Raw genomic sequence first — 15,000 nt, forward strand, 5'->3', positions numbered from 1 at the left:
GAGGATAATAGATCTCTCAGTGCAGTTTGATCCTCCCAAGCCCAGAGACTAAACCCCTCCACGAGCAGCTATGGTGGTTGCTCTATTTATAACAGAGCCGGCAGTGCTGCTGCTACCAGAATCCTGATTCCCATCCAGCTCAGTGCCATTAAGATGCAGCGACGTTCCCCCAGCTCCAGCGCTCCAGATAGAGAGCAGCTGTCCTGCCAGGCTCTGCCTTCAAGCTCGGTTCCCTCCTGTAAAAAATGGCCTATTTGTTTGGAAGGAACACGCAGGAGATTTGTCCTCAGCCTCCTGAGATGCTGCACTGGCTGCGAGGGGGAGCAGACCGTGGATGGGTAGAGGCTGGGGGGGCACATTCCATGCTGTGGGCAGAGAGGCTCTGGGCTTTGGGAGACCCTTGCTGGTTTGTGCTCAAAGGCTTCGGTTGTGGTCAGCCATCCGAGCAGGCAAAGCAAGAAAGGAGGGACCTGGGTGCAGTGATGGGGACTTTGCATCAAGGCTGCAGCAGCTTATTTTGGAAAGTTGATGAGCAGAGCAGACAGACCCAGGGGGCACAGCGTGGTGGCTCAGAGATCTCTTGGCCAAGTCACTGGAGTGTCTGGCCCCTGTGCAGTCCCTGTTGGATGGTCTCAGCTCTTGCTTTCAGAGCTAGGCATGAAACCCACCAGCGTGAATCTCAGCGTGCAAGTCTCCCCAGCAGGTGTGCTCCCCTGGGCAGGGGCAGACACTTGCATTCGATGGAGGCAAAGAAAGCTGGATCATGAATCTGGAGGGAGGATGGATGGACTCCAGGCTTGTCTGGGTGATTCTGGAGTGTGGCTGCCTGTGGGACACTGCAAAGCTTCTCGCTCTCGCTACTGCGCAGGAAGCGCTGCACACACTCGCACTTCAGACCGGTGACGATGACTTGGATGAATGCATGGACCAACAGCCCCATGTCCGACAAGGCCTTCCTATGTTATGCAGCCAGAAAAGCCTTGAGGTCTGCCAAGGATCTTCCTTTAGTCACTGCTTTTAGACAGAAAGTTCCTAGAGTAGGAACAGGTGGCTATGCATGAGCCTTTGGTTTGGCAGCCTGCTGGCTCTGCTGACTTCATCCTCTGCTGAAGCTGTATGTTGAGCTTGGAGAACTGAGGTCTAAGCATCTCCTTGTCCATCTTAACTAGAGCAAGAGCCTCTAGTAAAGATGAGGCCATTCAACCCCCAAAACGTCCACTGAAGTGACAGACACAGGTCGTGCTGACCCTTCTTGGAGCAGCATCATCCTGGGACACAGGCAGTTGGCTGCCCAGCTGGATGTCTGTGCTGGGCTCATGTATAGCTCCATCTGAGCATGCTGCTGCAGAGAGACACACTCTTGGCTTCAGTGCTTTGGCTTTCCAGCCTCTACCTACAATGTCAAAACACAGAACTGCTGGAGAGCATCTGAATGTGGAGCCCTGAACAACCACCAGGCACAAAACATCATCAGTGACACCGGGGCAGCAGCTGAGGCCTTTGGGCTGTGAGCTGCTGATTTTCTTTTCTGCTTCTCCTAACATTACACATATTCTCCAAGGTGCATGGGATGCAGTGGGGAGGCTGGGTCCCTCTGGGAGGTGGCTGCTCCCTGTCTCCCACTGCTTGAGCATTAGCCACTTCACAGGATTCTGGGGTTATGGGGCTGATGCTGCTGGGCTCCATCTGAGAGAAATCTGTGGCCACTGTGTCCTGTAGCCATGGCTGTGGCTGACTGCCCAGCCAGTGCGCAGAGAGGAGATGGAGCGCTGGGGACAGTAAGACCCAGGCAACCAAGCAACATCGTGGGGGACTCCTTGGTGTGGGGGGTGCATTCATTGCCCACACTCGCTGGCAGGTGCCCTGAGCTGCTCTGCTAGCAAAGGTGCAGGCCCCGGGCACGCCCTTCTCTTTGGCCTAAGGCAAGCAGAGAAAGGAAAAAGCAGTTGAAAGAGGGGCAGGGGAAGCAAGCAGCCGCTTGCCGTGCTGGCAGCACAGCCTGCCTCGCTCTGCCAAATCCCCTGGGGAGCTCCAGACCTTTCTGGCCTCTGAGCCATGGGCTTGAGGCAGGCAAAAGCATCCTCTCCAGTGGCAGGTGGGGCGGGGAGGGCTCCTAACATCCCGCTGGGGCATTTCTGCAGGGCTGAGCTGCATCCTTCTTGGGATGCGGGGAGACAAGAGGACGCTTTTGGCCTCTGTCCAGCAGCACCTGGCATGCTGCAGGCATGCTCAGTGACATCTCCAACGGCCTGCGGGAGGGCAGCACCCAGTGCCAGCAAGGCTTCCTGTTCAGCAGTGGTTTCAGAACGCGGAGGGAGTGTCCGTCTGTCCTTTGAAGCAGTCTTGCTCGCTCTCTCCATCACTTCAAGACCTGCTGGTGGTGTCAGCAGTTGGGCTGCGCAAGGACAGAGCCGTGGGGCTGGCGTCAGGCAGTGAAGCAACCAAAGGCTTGGCAGGCAGGAGGGAGAGGGCTGCACGGACAGGCGGCGCAGGAGGGGCAGCACCTCGCTGGCGCCGTGACAGCGCTGAGGTCAGAGCGGCTGCGGAGCGGTGCGGGGAGGCAGGAGCCGCTGGCAGGGGACGAGCAGCGCTGCCTCGCAGGCGCAGTGCTCATCAGCAGCATTGTTCCTCTGCCATTTATCTTTACAGCTGGCTGCTCTCCGCTCCCCTCACGGAGCATGAGAACGGCGTCTGCTGAGGGAAGCAGCCTCCCTGCCAGCCTCTGGGCAAACGGCACCGGCCGTGGAGCATCCTCGAGGACCTTCCCGCTGCAGCTGCACACAAGCCCTGAGCAGCCCTGCTGAGGCAATCGGGGGGGAAGGTTGAAATGGAGGATTTGGCAAATAAAACCCCACAAACCCCAAAGCTCAGGCAGGATTGTGCCTCTGAGCGCCTCAGCAGGGCGTTTCTGCTGGCTTAGTCCCTTTGCCCCGTTGAGGGCTGAACATCCACTTCGCCATGGAGGAAAGGTTTCAGCCCCCTGAGCCCCCTGCCAGGGAGCACAGGTTGCTGCTGTATTTACTGCTCCCACTTCCTCTGCAGCAGCCATTTGCAGGCTGCAGGGCTGTGCAGAGTGCACACACATCCTCGCCAGCAGACGGAAAATTTCCTGTTCCTGGAAGCATCTGTGTGGAGAGGCAATTTATCTCTCCTGTGTCTTCCTGACTAGAGCAGGTCATGGTGGCTTTTGCTGTGTGATCACCACTGGAGAGAGCTGCAGGCAGGGGAGAGGACAAAGCCAGGACGACTGAAAATTTATGTCCATTGACGGCTGTGATAAGAGAATCGCACTCGGCTCAGGCAGGACAAGGCAGTTCATCATCTTGCCTTTTATCAGTGGCAGAGTGTCTGCTAGAGCTCTTGTTCTTGTGCACTGGGGAAGGGGGGGGGGCAGCTGCTCTGCCCTGCAGCCACTGCTCTCTGGCCCTAGCACTAAACATCACCCTCTGGAAAAGCTTCCCCACTTCTTCTGAGTGCCATTTGCCACCTCAAGTGGTCTTCTGAAACCCACTTTGGAAATGCCTGTGGCAGAAAGCATGCACCAAAGGCTGGGGAGCAGGAAGTCGCTGTGGAGGAGGGCAGGAGCTGGCTGTGTGGGTGGTACACTGCCCCAGCACTGTCCTGCACGTTGGGGCTGGTGAGAACCAATACAGGAAGTGATGCTGGGCAGCAGCTGAGGTGTCCTCAGTGCCTCCCTGCGGTCCAATGGCACAGGCTGCTCCCAGGCACAGCCAGTCCTGGGTCATGGTCGGGACTGCTGCCATGGGGCACAGCTGAGATGCTCTCACTCCGTGGCAGTGGGGCTAGTGTTCAGCATTGAAGATGCAGTCTGGGGTTCAGGATCAGCACCGTGTCAGAGGCCTCTGTATCCCAGCACTGCCACAGCAACAGTGCTCAAGCCTGCAGCTCTCCAGCAGCACTTGGTCCCAGTCTCCAGGAAAGCTGCTGGGTCTCCATGGAAAGCCACATTGCAAGCAGGACTGCAGGGGTGGCTAAGCCCAGCACTGACCAGTACCATCCCAATGGGGTTTTGCCTCCAGAACCCTGCTCTGCCTGTGGCCAAGATGTGAAGCTGATATCCTCTGGGATGAAAGAGACTGCAGATGAGAAAGCCCTGCCAGAGCACAGCCCTCCCAGAGCCCTGGCCTGCCCAGCCAGGTCCCCACACCTCCTCCCCCTTGGGGCAGTGCCCCCTGCTTTGGGCCAGCAGCTGCAGTCCCTGGGGTGGGTGACCCCAAAAGCTGCAGTGCGTGGTAGTGAGGACAGGCTCTTGGCCCGGACTGACACAGGCTAAAAAGCAGGAGGCTGGAAGGCAAAAAAAAAACCTTCAGAAAAGAATGACAGGAATTATTTCAGGGCTGAACAACCTGCCTCACACCGAGCAAGCGAAAGAGCCAATCTGTTTAGTTTGTGTAGAGGAAGTTCTGAGGGAGCTGAAGCGCATCTATAAATACCTACACGTGGGGAACATTTCTGATTGCCACGGCCCTTTATCCTGGCAAACAAAGGCAGCAGAATTTCCTGGGGCTGGGAGCTAAAGCAAGAGAAATCCAGGTTACCAGCAAAGTGCAGATCTCTAATGGGGAGGATAAATATCCATCAGGCCAGCCAGGCTAGGGACACAGCAGATTGGCCAGGACAATGGCTCTGAGCTGGGAGAAGGGAGGTTGAGACTGGAGATGAGGAAGAAATTGCTGAGAGTGAGGGTAGGGAGACTCTGGGACAGGTTGCCCAGGGAGGCTGTGGATGTCCCCTCCCTGTAGGTGTTGAAGGCCAGGCTGGATGAGGCCTTGAGCAAGCTGTGCTAGTGGGAGGTGTCCCTGCCCATGGCAGGGGGTTGGAGCTGGATGAGCTTTAAGGTCCCTTCCAACCCAAACCATTCTGTAAGGCTATGAAGTCTTACAATCAAAGCATGGTGGCTGCTGCTCAAGAAGACACAGTGATGCAGCCAGATGTTTGGGGCTGGATGCAGGACCTACTGCACTGCAGAGCCTGGGAAGGTTAGGATGTCTTTGGCATCTGAGTGCCCCTGGCTGAGCAGAGCCTCACCCCTCGTGGCTTTTGCCCCGACTCTCTCATCTGTGGCTGTGGCTCCCTCGCACCGGCGAACGGAGACCAGCAGCTGAGCTCAGCCTCCTGTCACATCCAGCAAAGCACTGTTCCACCCTCCCAAAACTGGTCAAGATTTGGTGAATGTTGGAAAATGTAGAGAGCAACAAGAGGAAAATGAGAAATTAAACAGTATGGGGGGGGGGAATGGGGCATGACTGATTTTATTGCACTGCCAAATAGGAAGGAAAGAAGAGAGAAGCAGCAGCAGAGTAGTTTTCGTATTTAAAATATTTCAGAAGAAGATCTTGACTCAGCAAACAAACATCATTGCAAACTGTGCCGAGGGAAGAACAACATTTCCAAGGAGTTTGAAATCTGTAGTGAGCTCCTTCCAACCCTGGCCCCTTCATTGCTCCACAAAATGCATTTTGCCCTGCCTCCGCCCCTAGAACTCCCCTCAAAGGCATCACCCAGACAATGCTCTTGCACCAGGAGGAAGCTGAGATTCACAGAGCACATCCAAGTCAGCAGCACTTCCAGGTCAAAAAGGCAGCAGAGAGGAGTTCTCAGCAAGCTGAGGAATGGACCTGCCCTTTGAGAGCCCAGAGGAGAAACGCTGGAAATCTGCAGCATGGAAGTGTGCCAGCACTGGGGCCAGGAGGGACAGGGCTGGGAGGATTCCAGCTCCACACAGACTCTATTTCTGCACCACATCCACATGTGCTGAGGGCTGACACCAGACCATGGTGAATGCTACCGTGGGGAGGACGATTTCAGTGTCATCCAGCCCCTGGCACAGGGCACTGCTGGATCTCCCAGCCTGAGCATGTCCAGGGCAGCCATGAGGGAACGCTGTAAGGCCCAGGGGAAAGGAAAATGCCTCCCTGGCACTGTCCCCATGGTGCTACAGGCAGGCAGCCCCGGTGCCGGCCCCTCAGTGCCAGCCGCTGGCTGGGCTGGCAGGGTGGGACGCAGCGTGGGGCGCATGGAGGCTCACCTGGGGCAGGGTGCTGTGAGAGCTGAGCACCAGGCTGCAGATGCTGGCCGGTGCCTCTGTCCTGCGAGCTGTCACCCTCACCAGCCGTGGCGGCGTCCCGGAGCCGCTGTCCCCAGCACCTGCGGGAAGCCTCTGCTCACCATCCCGGGAGGCATCCTGAAACGAGACAGGGGTTACAGGTGGGTAAGGCAGGCCAGCTGCCTCCAGCTCCTACCACCACTTCGGGGGGGGAAGGGGGCGCAAACTGAGCCTTTCCCACTCTGCTCAGCCCACACCTGGAGCACTGCCTGCAGGTTTGGTCCCTGCTGTACACAAGAGATGTGGACAGGCTGGAGAGTGTCCAGAGAAGGGCCAGGAGAAGGATCAGAAACCTGGAAGCCCTCTGGCATGTGAGGAGAGGCTGAGAGAGCTGAGATTGTTCTGCCTGGAGAAGCAAAGGCTCAGGGGAGACCTTATCACCATAGAGCAGGACACAGAGAGTGGCTGCCAGGAGGATGGAGACTCCCTTTGTACAAAGAGTGCCATGGAACAGACAAGGGGGGATGGGGACAAGGTACTGCTGGGGACATCCCCTTTGGACTCTAGGAGAAAATGTTTGCCATGAGCACAGTCAGGCACTGGAATCATCTCCCAGGGGCAGCAGTGGAGTGCCCTGCACTGGGCAGTTTGAGACTCAGCTTGCCAGGGTGCTGAGCCAGCTCATGGCAACTGCACTGTCACCTGGAGAGGCTGGAGCCTCGGGGTCCCTTCCAAGCTGGTAGTCTGTGAGTCCCTAGCAGAGTGCTGTCAGTGCCTCCAGGGAGCATCCCACTGCCTGTGCCAGCCCTGCCCTGGCACTGGCCATAGGGGCAGCAGGGTCACTGCAGGTGAGGCTTGCAGGCAGGGGGCTCCTGTGCATTGGGTTTGGCTGAGCTGGAGTTCATTCTCCCCAGAGCATCGTCCTAGTGCAGGGCTGTTGCCAGCTGTTGATACCACACTGGGGGTTTGGCTGCTGAGCCCAGCACCCAGGCTCTGCTTTTCCACCATTTCCCCCCAGCAGGATGCTCAGGGGGCAGCAAGATCCTGGGAGGGGACAGAGCCAGGCCAGCTGACCCAAACTGACAAAGGGGTACTCCATGCCATATGATGTCAGCTCAGACATAAAAGCTGAATGAAAGAAGGCAGTGTGGGGACATTGGTTGGTGGTGGTACGTCAGTGGTGTCCTGGGTGCATCAAGAGTGTGTCTAGCAGATCCAGGGAGGTTCTACTCCCCCTCTACTATGCCCTAGTGAGACCTCACCTGGAATATTGCATCCAGTTCTGGGCTCCCCAGTTCAGGAGGGACAGGGATCTGCTGGAGAGAGTCCAAGGGAGGGCTGCAAGGATGCTGAAGGGACTGCAGCACTGCCTGGGGAGGAGAGGCTGAGAGCCCTGGGGCTGTTTAGTCTGGAGAGGAGAAGGCTGAGAGGGGATCTGATCAATGACTATCAATATCTGAGGGCTGGGGGTCAGGAAGGAAGGGACAGCCTCTCCTCAGATGCACCCTGGGATAGGACAAGGGGTAATGGATGGAAACTGCAGCACAGGAGATTCCACCTCAACATGAGGAGGAACTTCTGCACTGTGAGGGTCCCAGAGCCCTGGAGCAGGCTGCCCAGAGAGGTTGTGGAGTCTCCTTCTCTGGAGCCTTTCCAGCCCCATCTGGATGTGCTCCTGTGTGACCTGTGCTGGATTCTCTGCTCCTGCTCTGGCAGGGGGTTGGACTGGAAGATCTCCAGAGGTCCCTTCCAACCCCTAACAATGTGATCCTGTGGTGTCTGTCCTCCTGTGCAGCTGCTCTGTGTACTGGAGCCCTGCTGCTGAGGAGTGACCAGCAGTGTTCTCTGCTGCTGGGGAGCAGAGAACAAGACCTGTGTTTGCCCTGCTTCTGCAGGGTCTTGGCTTTGCTTTTCATCCTAATGAATTGCTTCTATCTTGACCCACAGGCCTTTGTTATACTTTCCCCTGTCCACCTAAGAAGGGGAGTGATGGAGTAGCTTCGGTGGGCATCTGGCCCCTAGCAACCACCACATCCTGCTGTTGGGCAGGGGCAGCTGCCTGCTGGATTTCACACTTCAGCAACACAAGATGCCTCAAACACACTTTTGTTTGAGAAAGAAGGAAGGATTTGATGGCATGGAGGGGCTTGGGCTGCTCAGTGCAGAGAAGCCCCAGGATTGCTGGTCTGTGTGCCCTGCACAGGGCACTGGGGGGGCAGAAGGAGGCCCCCTCAAGCTGGCTGTGCCAGGCCCAGGGCTGCTTCCCTACTTGTTTCCACATGGATTTTTAAATGTCCTTACTGACTGCCACATCTCCTCAGGGCCCCATGGACAGGCCTGGCTGTCACAGACTGGTGGCTGTTGCCAGCAGAGCTTGCTGGGGGGTGTATCAAAGCCAAGGGGACAGGCAAACCCAAAGTGTGATCCCACTGCCCATGGGATCACCTCACTAAACCTCCATTCAGAAATGCAGACCTGCAGCTTTGCCTTCAACTAGGGGACAGTCAGTGGGAAGGGGGGAAGGAAAATGGAGCTAAAATAGTTTCCAAGTCAGAGGAACACAGATATCTCCTGCACTGACTATGAGCAGTTTTGTCTCCTCTGTTCTTAATCATCAAACTCCATTAGGGTGTTCCTCCTCCAAAGACATTGCTCCTTCTAATCTGCTCTGCTCAGACCCCACCTGCAGCACTGTGTCCAGCTCTGGTGTCCCCAGCACAGGAAGGACATGGAACTTGTGGAGACGGTCCAGAGGAGGCCACCAAGGTGATCAGAGGGCTGGAGAACCTCCCCTGTGGGGACAGGCTGAGAGAGTTGGGGCTGTTCAGTCTGGAGAAGAGAAGGCTCTCAAAGCAGCTTCCAGTACCTGAAGGGGCTCCAGGAGAGCTGGGGAGGGACTTGTGACAAGGGCTGGGAGTGCCAGAATGAGGGACAATGGCTTTGAGCATAGAGAATGATAGGTTGAACATTAGGAAGAAGTTCTTTACTGTGAGGGTGGTGGAACACTGGAACAGGTTGCCCAGAGATGTGGTGGACAGCTCATCCCTGGAGGTGTTCAAGGCCAGGTTGGAGAAGGCCTTGAGCAACCTGGACTAGTGGGAGGTGTCCCTGCTCATGGCAGGGGGGTGGAACTGGATGATCTCTAAGGTACCTTCCAATTCAGGCCATTCTATGATTCCATGACTCAGGTGCATCATCCCTGTGTGCCACCCAGGTTTGGTGTGCCCAGGGGTATGCAGTGGGAAGCCAGGGAGGGACACATGCAGTGGTAATCTGGGAGGATTATTTCACTACAAGGAAGAATCCCTGAACTTCTGCATTCCTACCCAAATGTTCCTGCATCCCCAGCCCAGGGGGCTCCCAGAAGGATGGCAGGGGGAAGAGAGCAGCAAGAAGGCCTGCAGAGGCAGAAGGCAATTTCAGTTACTTTGGTGCCTTTCAGATCCCTGAGACCCTCCTGCTCAATGCCTGCCCCCTCACCTGGTGCTGTGTCTTTCAAAAGGCTGTTGAAAACTAAAGAGAATGCAAATAGGAGAGGCAGAAGTTATCTGAGAGCTGGAAAACATCTCTGAAGAGGGAAACTTAAAAGATTCAACCTTCTTCACTTATCATGAGGTGGCTACATCAGAGAACTGAAACACCTCCGTGGGAGACAGTGTCAGACAGGGGCAACTAACCCAGCTGCCAGGGCTGAGCAGAGCCAGGCATGGAGCTGCAGCTATTTGCTTCAGCAGTAATTCAGTTAACACTTGTGAAGCAGAGGAGCTGCCTCCTTCAGGAGGCAAGCTGTGACAGAGGAGGTGTGGGAACACCCCGACCGCTGCGGCCAGCAGCCTCCCGTGCCCCTGGCTGCCCGGGGGCAGCACCCAGCAGGCCCTGGCCCCGCGGCACCGTGCCGCTCTCTTACCTCGGGCAGGTGCTGGGGCTCTCGGGGTGCAGGGTGGGGCTGGCTGGCCTCATGCTGCTCCCCAGCTGTGCCACGCTGTGTGCCCGGGCTGGGGGGCTGCAGCGGCGCGGAGCGCAGCGTGAAGTCGTAGAATTCATGGATGTCTGCAAAACAGCACAAGGAACATCCGCAGGGCAGCCCCGGGCCAGAGGCCTGCCTGGGGCACTGCACCTGTGCCCTCCTGCTCTGCCACAGAGCGTCCCCAGACCTCTCTGAGAGGGCGCCTGGGGCAAGGGCTGGGACAGGGCTGTGCTGGCTGCCCAGCCTGGCTGCACTGCCCCCCACGGCCCCTGGAGCAGGCAGGAGGTGCAGCAGGCTGCCTGGCTCAGCACGCAGCACCCCATGGCTGCGGAGGGCAGAGGCATCTCCCCGAGCAACGGCCACATGCTCTAGAGGGGCTTAGAGCACACTGCCCTCAGCAACAGCAATCAAAACCCCCACCCTGTCCTGCTCTCCTTCATGCTGTGCCAGCCCCTTGTATGGTCTCATGTCCCTTTAGCTCTGTGCCAAGCAGCCCCTGTCTGCCTACCCTGATGCTGCCAGGCTTTTCTCTCCCCACAGCTGCTCCCCAGTGCCCCTGGGCTCCCTTCCCACAGAGACAGGCAGAGAGGGCACAGGGCACTAGGCCAGCAAGCTCCAGGTGTACAAGCTCTAAAGCTGATGGCTACAGCTACATTCTCTCCAAATCCTTCCCAGATAAATTCCCTCTTCCCATCTGGCATGATATTACCTGTGCACTGCCACAGGCAGATGCCAGGTATCCTCTGCTCCACAGAGCATGGCATGACAGTGGGACCTGGCAGCATCTGCTGCCCCCAGAGGGGCAGTGGGAGTCCAGACTCTCTCCTGCCCCTGCCAGGGGCATTTTGCCCTCTCCTTGTTACACATGGAGGTCTGCAGGGAGCAGCAGGGCTGCAATGGGCTTTGCTCCTCCCTAACAAAGTCCCAGCTAATGGGTACCTAAGCAGCTGCTGGCACCCAGCAGTCCCCAGCTCATCTCCAGAGCCAGGTCAGACAGGGACCTCCAGATCCAGAACCTCCACAGGAGCAACAAAAGCCAGTGTGCCCACTACAGGAGTGTTTGATTTCAGCAAGGGCACCACATCAAAAGGGAGAAGTTTTTTTACCAGGAAACTGAAAAGGGTAACAAAGAGGGCAAAAGACCTGTGGGGGGCATTGAGCCTGTTCAGAGAAGCTCAGGTGGGACATCAGAGAAAACAAGCAGTGCCTGGCCAGAGGAGACCGTAAAGGCAAGAGGGAGGAAAGCAAGACTGGACCAGAGGGGAAGGGAGGCTATTAAAAGGGAGAAGACATTTGGCCAAAAAGCTGAGGCTGTGTTCAAAGGAGAAGAGCAGGAGGGCTGGGAAATGCTGCCAGGTTAAAGGTAAAGCTCCAAAAGGTCAGCCAAGAGAGTCTGGTGAATGCCTTGCAAAAGGCTTAAAAGGGTAATAAATCACTTCAAGCACCTGGCAAAGAGGAAGCCTGGTGGGGCTGGCAGGGCACAGAAGTCACAGCAGCATAAATAAGCATTCAAAGTGGGGACAGCCACAGCAGGAACCTGAGCTCATTTTCTGTGGCTGCCTTTGCTGCAGAGCAGCCTGCAGAGCCCCTCTGCTGCAAGCAAGCCCAGGGGCAAGTGGTGGCTCTCAGCCTGAGGGGGCCATGGCTGCTCCTCCAGTGCTCCCTGGCAGCTCCTGTCGCCCTTCACCTCAAACTGTGCCACATCTAGGCACCTCCAGGTATCAAATGCCCTCTTTGCAAAGCTTTCCAAAGGAAATCTGAGGAGTGCTGGCAGTGCCAGCAGGGGCAGGCTGAGCACTGCCCAAGGTCCCTGTCTTTTCCCACGTGCCCATGCACCACAACAGCACATCCACGTTGCAAATGGGAAGAGAAGTATCCACCCGCATCACCCAGCTACTAGGGGCTGCTGGTGGCCTCCCAGCTGCAAAGGGAAAGTTGCTCTGAACCTCAGCTGTTGGCAGGGCAGCTTTGTGCCCAGAGTGTCCCAGCACTGTCCCCTTCTTAAAAGCACAGCCTCAAACAGCCACACCAGGCCATGCAGCTGCCCAAGCCCAGAGAGCGTTGTGCGACTGCTTGGCACCCATGCCACTTTTGGAGCTGCTCTTTCACACTGCATCATTGCCAGGCTCTCTCCTGTGCCCTGGGAGAAATGGGGCAGCCAGAAATGCTGGGAGGAGTGGGAGTCCCCAGACCCACCTGGGGCATCCCCTCTGCAGCACCCCAGGGCCCAGCTCGCTGCTGGCAGCTCCCAGAGGCCTCCTGCCTCAGCCATGAGGTCACTGCGGGCAGCCACCACCGCCACACAAACAGGACTTTGTCTGCCTGCAAAAACATCCCTGCCTCTGGTTATAAAAGTAGTCACTGCAGAACAGGCCAGGGGACTCCTGCCTGCCTGCCCTGCACTTGGAGTGTGCAAAACTCCCCCAAAATCCAGACAGGACTGGAGCAGCCCCACCCTGACAGTGTCCCTGTTTGTCACCCATCTGCTGCAGGAACAAAGCCCTGAGCAGCCCAGCTGGTGAGGAGCCTGCAGAGCAGGCAGCTGCTTGCCACCTCTGAAGCCCTCAGCCCATTTTAGAGGTTTGCCAGGGGAGGGAATGGTTGCTGGCACCAGGGGCTAGAGGAGGTTCAGGAGTGGAAGATGGAGATTGGGTGTTAGGAAAAATGTCTTCACAGCAAGGGTCATCAGCACTGTCCCAGGCTGTCCAGGCAGGCAGTGCAGTCCCCATCCCTGGAGGTGTTCAGAAGAGGAGGTGCTTAGGGCCAGGGCCTGTGCAGGGTTATGGTGAGACTCAATAATCTCAAGAGCTTCTCCAACCAGGGACTCTGTGATTGAGTTCAGGCAGCAAAGAGCTGCCTGTGGCTGTGCCAGGAGGAGATTTTGAGGACACACAGGCCTGTGGCATTAAAGAAAATTTAAACAGATGTTGGTTTCCTTCATGCCCTGTGGGCATCACAAGTTGCACACAAGACTGCCTCACCTGCACACTTTGAAGAGCAGCACAACCTGAAAAGAGAGGACATTGAGGTAGCCAAAGGTGCTGCTGTGTTCTGTCCCACAGCCCAATTTCTGCTCAAGATCTAACAAGGAAGAGTGACTCCAGGTTTCCAGATACTAGAATGTGTGTTACCATTTTCACCTGGAGCCAGCAGGTCAAATAAGTGTCAGGAAAGATTTCTATGGTGCCAGCACCTGAGGGCTAATGCTGTGCCCTCGTGCCAGCCATGTCCAGAAAGTGACATTTCTCGTGCAGGCTTACCCCCAGCAGGAACCAGCCTTGGCCCTGCTGCTGTAGGGAGGATCCACATCTAAAGCCACCAAAAGCAGAGCTTTAGAGAACTGAATCACAGAACCACATAATGGTTTGGGTTGGAAAATCCCACCAGGATCATCAGCCCAACACCACCATGCCCACTAAACTGTGTCCCAAAGCGCCATGGCCACAGGTTTCTGGAACCCCTCCAGGGATGGGGACTCCACCACCTCCCTGGGCAGCCCGTGCCAGTCTTTGAGAACCCTTTCAGGGAAGAAGTTTCTTCTAATGTCCAACTGTAAACCTCCCCTGGGGCAACTGGAGGCCTTTTCCTCTCATCCTATCACTTGGTACTACAGAGAAGAGACCAACCCCCACCTGGCCTCAACCTCCTTTGAGGGAGTTGTAGAGAGCAATGAGGGTCTCCCCTCAGCCTCCTCTTCTCCAAACCATCCAATCCTGCTTCCCTCAGCCCCTCCTCACCAGACCTCTTCTCCAGACCCTTCACCAGCTTGGTTGCCCTTCTCTGGACCTGCTCCAGCTTCCAGGCAAGCTACAAGTTTCTACTCCTGGCTGTTGACTCCCTTGCAAAAGGGCTGGAAACCTACCAAATCCCTCCAGTTGTACCACCCTGGCTCCTGCAGCCACCTGGTGAAACTGTGACCACCATTCCCAGTAGCACTGCTGGCAAACTGAGTTCCCCATGGAAGTTTTGCACCCAGGGCTGCAGTGTGGGTCGGCAGCTTGCCTCTCCCTGTGCCTCTGCAGCAGCAGGGCTCTCAGGGTAGGAACCTTTTAGGAGGGGTAAATGAGACACAGAGGAGGGCTGGGAGCCTGAGCAGCTGACAGGACCTCACTGGAGTCTGCAGCAACCTCTGCTGAGGCCCAGAAGGGGTTTGGGAGCAGTGCTGTGCATGCAGCAGGATGGCCGAGTGCAGACTCTGCCTGCCCACCTTTGCCCACCACAAAGGGCACAGGGGCCCCTTTCAGCCCCAGCTCTGGGAGTTGCATCTGCATGAGAGCCTGTCCTCACTGCTGGCTTCAGCAGCTCCCTGAGGGGCTCAAGGGAAAAGAGGGAAACGACCCCAGCCCAGCCACCACATGCTCAAGCCCAGGCTCCTCGAGCACTGTCACTGGGCTGCTTCCCTGCAAGGCCCACACTGGGCTCCACGGGCACGGGGAGAGAGGGGCCAGCAGGAGGGAGCCAGCAGGGCCTGTTTGCCCTCTGCTCCACCGAAGAAATCCTGTTGTGCAGAGCAGGGGTTGGCACATTCCAGCACAGTGCAGCTCTGGCATTGCTGCACTGGGCTGAGCCAGCTGCTGCAGCACGCCCCGGGCACCGCCGCCCTGGCACAGCCTGCATGGCCCCAGGCATGGCCAGCTCCCAAGAGAGGGAGTGGCGCCTGGCAGGGTGGTCACAAGGATTTAAGGGGCTGTGCCATGCCCACAGGAGTCTGGCAGAACATGGAGAATGTGCAGAGCAGCACAGGACTCGTTGCCAGCCCTGGGCAGCACACAGGCTGCGGCTGTGCATCCTCACCTGGAGCTGGGCAGACTGAGGCTTCTGGGCTCCACAAAACAGCTGAAGGGGTTTTGTTGTTTCTATGGTTATGGAAGAGCACCTGGAAAGCCACACCCCTGGCACTTCTCATGTAGACCAACTCGGAGAAGACTCCATGGCTGGCACTTCTGGTAGCTCTGCTACGGCACAA

General features: G+C 57.0%; 1 protein-coding gene across 2 annotated transcripts in view; it reads right to left on the bottom strand.

Moving 5' to 3' along the window:
• Nucleotides 1-15,000, bottom strand: part of DLG3 (discs large MAGUK scaffold protein 3) — a 92,089-nt gene that overhangs the window by 70,363 nt on the left and 6,726 nt on the right. Inside the window, exons 3-4 of one of the 2 annotated variants that reach the window (XM_054169780.1) lie at nucleotides 9,975-10,117; nucleotides 6,050-6,205 (exon numbers count right to left, since the gene is read on the bottom strand). In XM_054169780.1, the coding sequence (XP_054025755.1) occupies nucleotides 6,050-6,205; nucleotides 9,975-10,117 (299 nt within the window). Of the gene's footprint in view, nucleotides 1-6,049; nucleotides 6,206-9,974; nucleotides 10,118-15,000 lie in introns of those variants that run through there. The other variant, XM_054169778.1, reaches the window with a different exon arrangement.

This window comes from Dryobates pubescens, chromosome 18 (assembly GCF_014839835.1).
Source record: "Dryobates pubescens isolate bDryPub1 chromosome 18, bDryPub1.pri, whole genome shotgun sequence".
Taxonomy (NCBI): Eukaryota; Metazoa; Chordata; class Aves; order Piciformes; family Picidae; genus Dryobates; species Dryobates pubescens.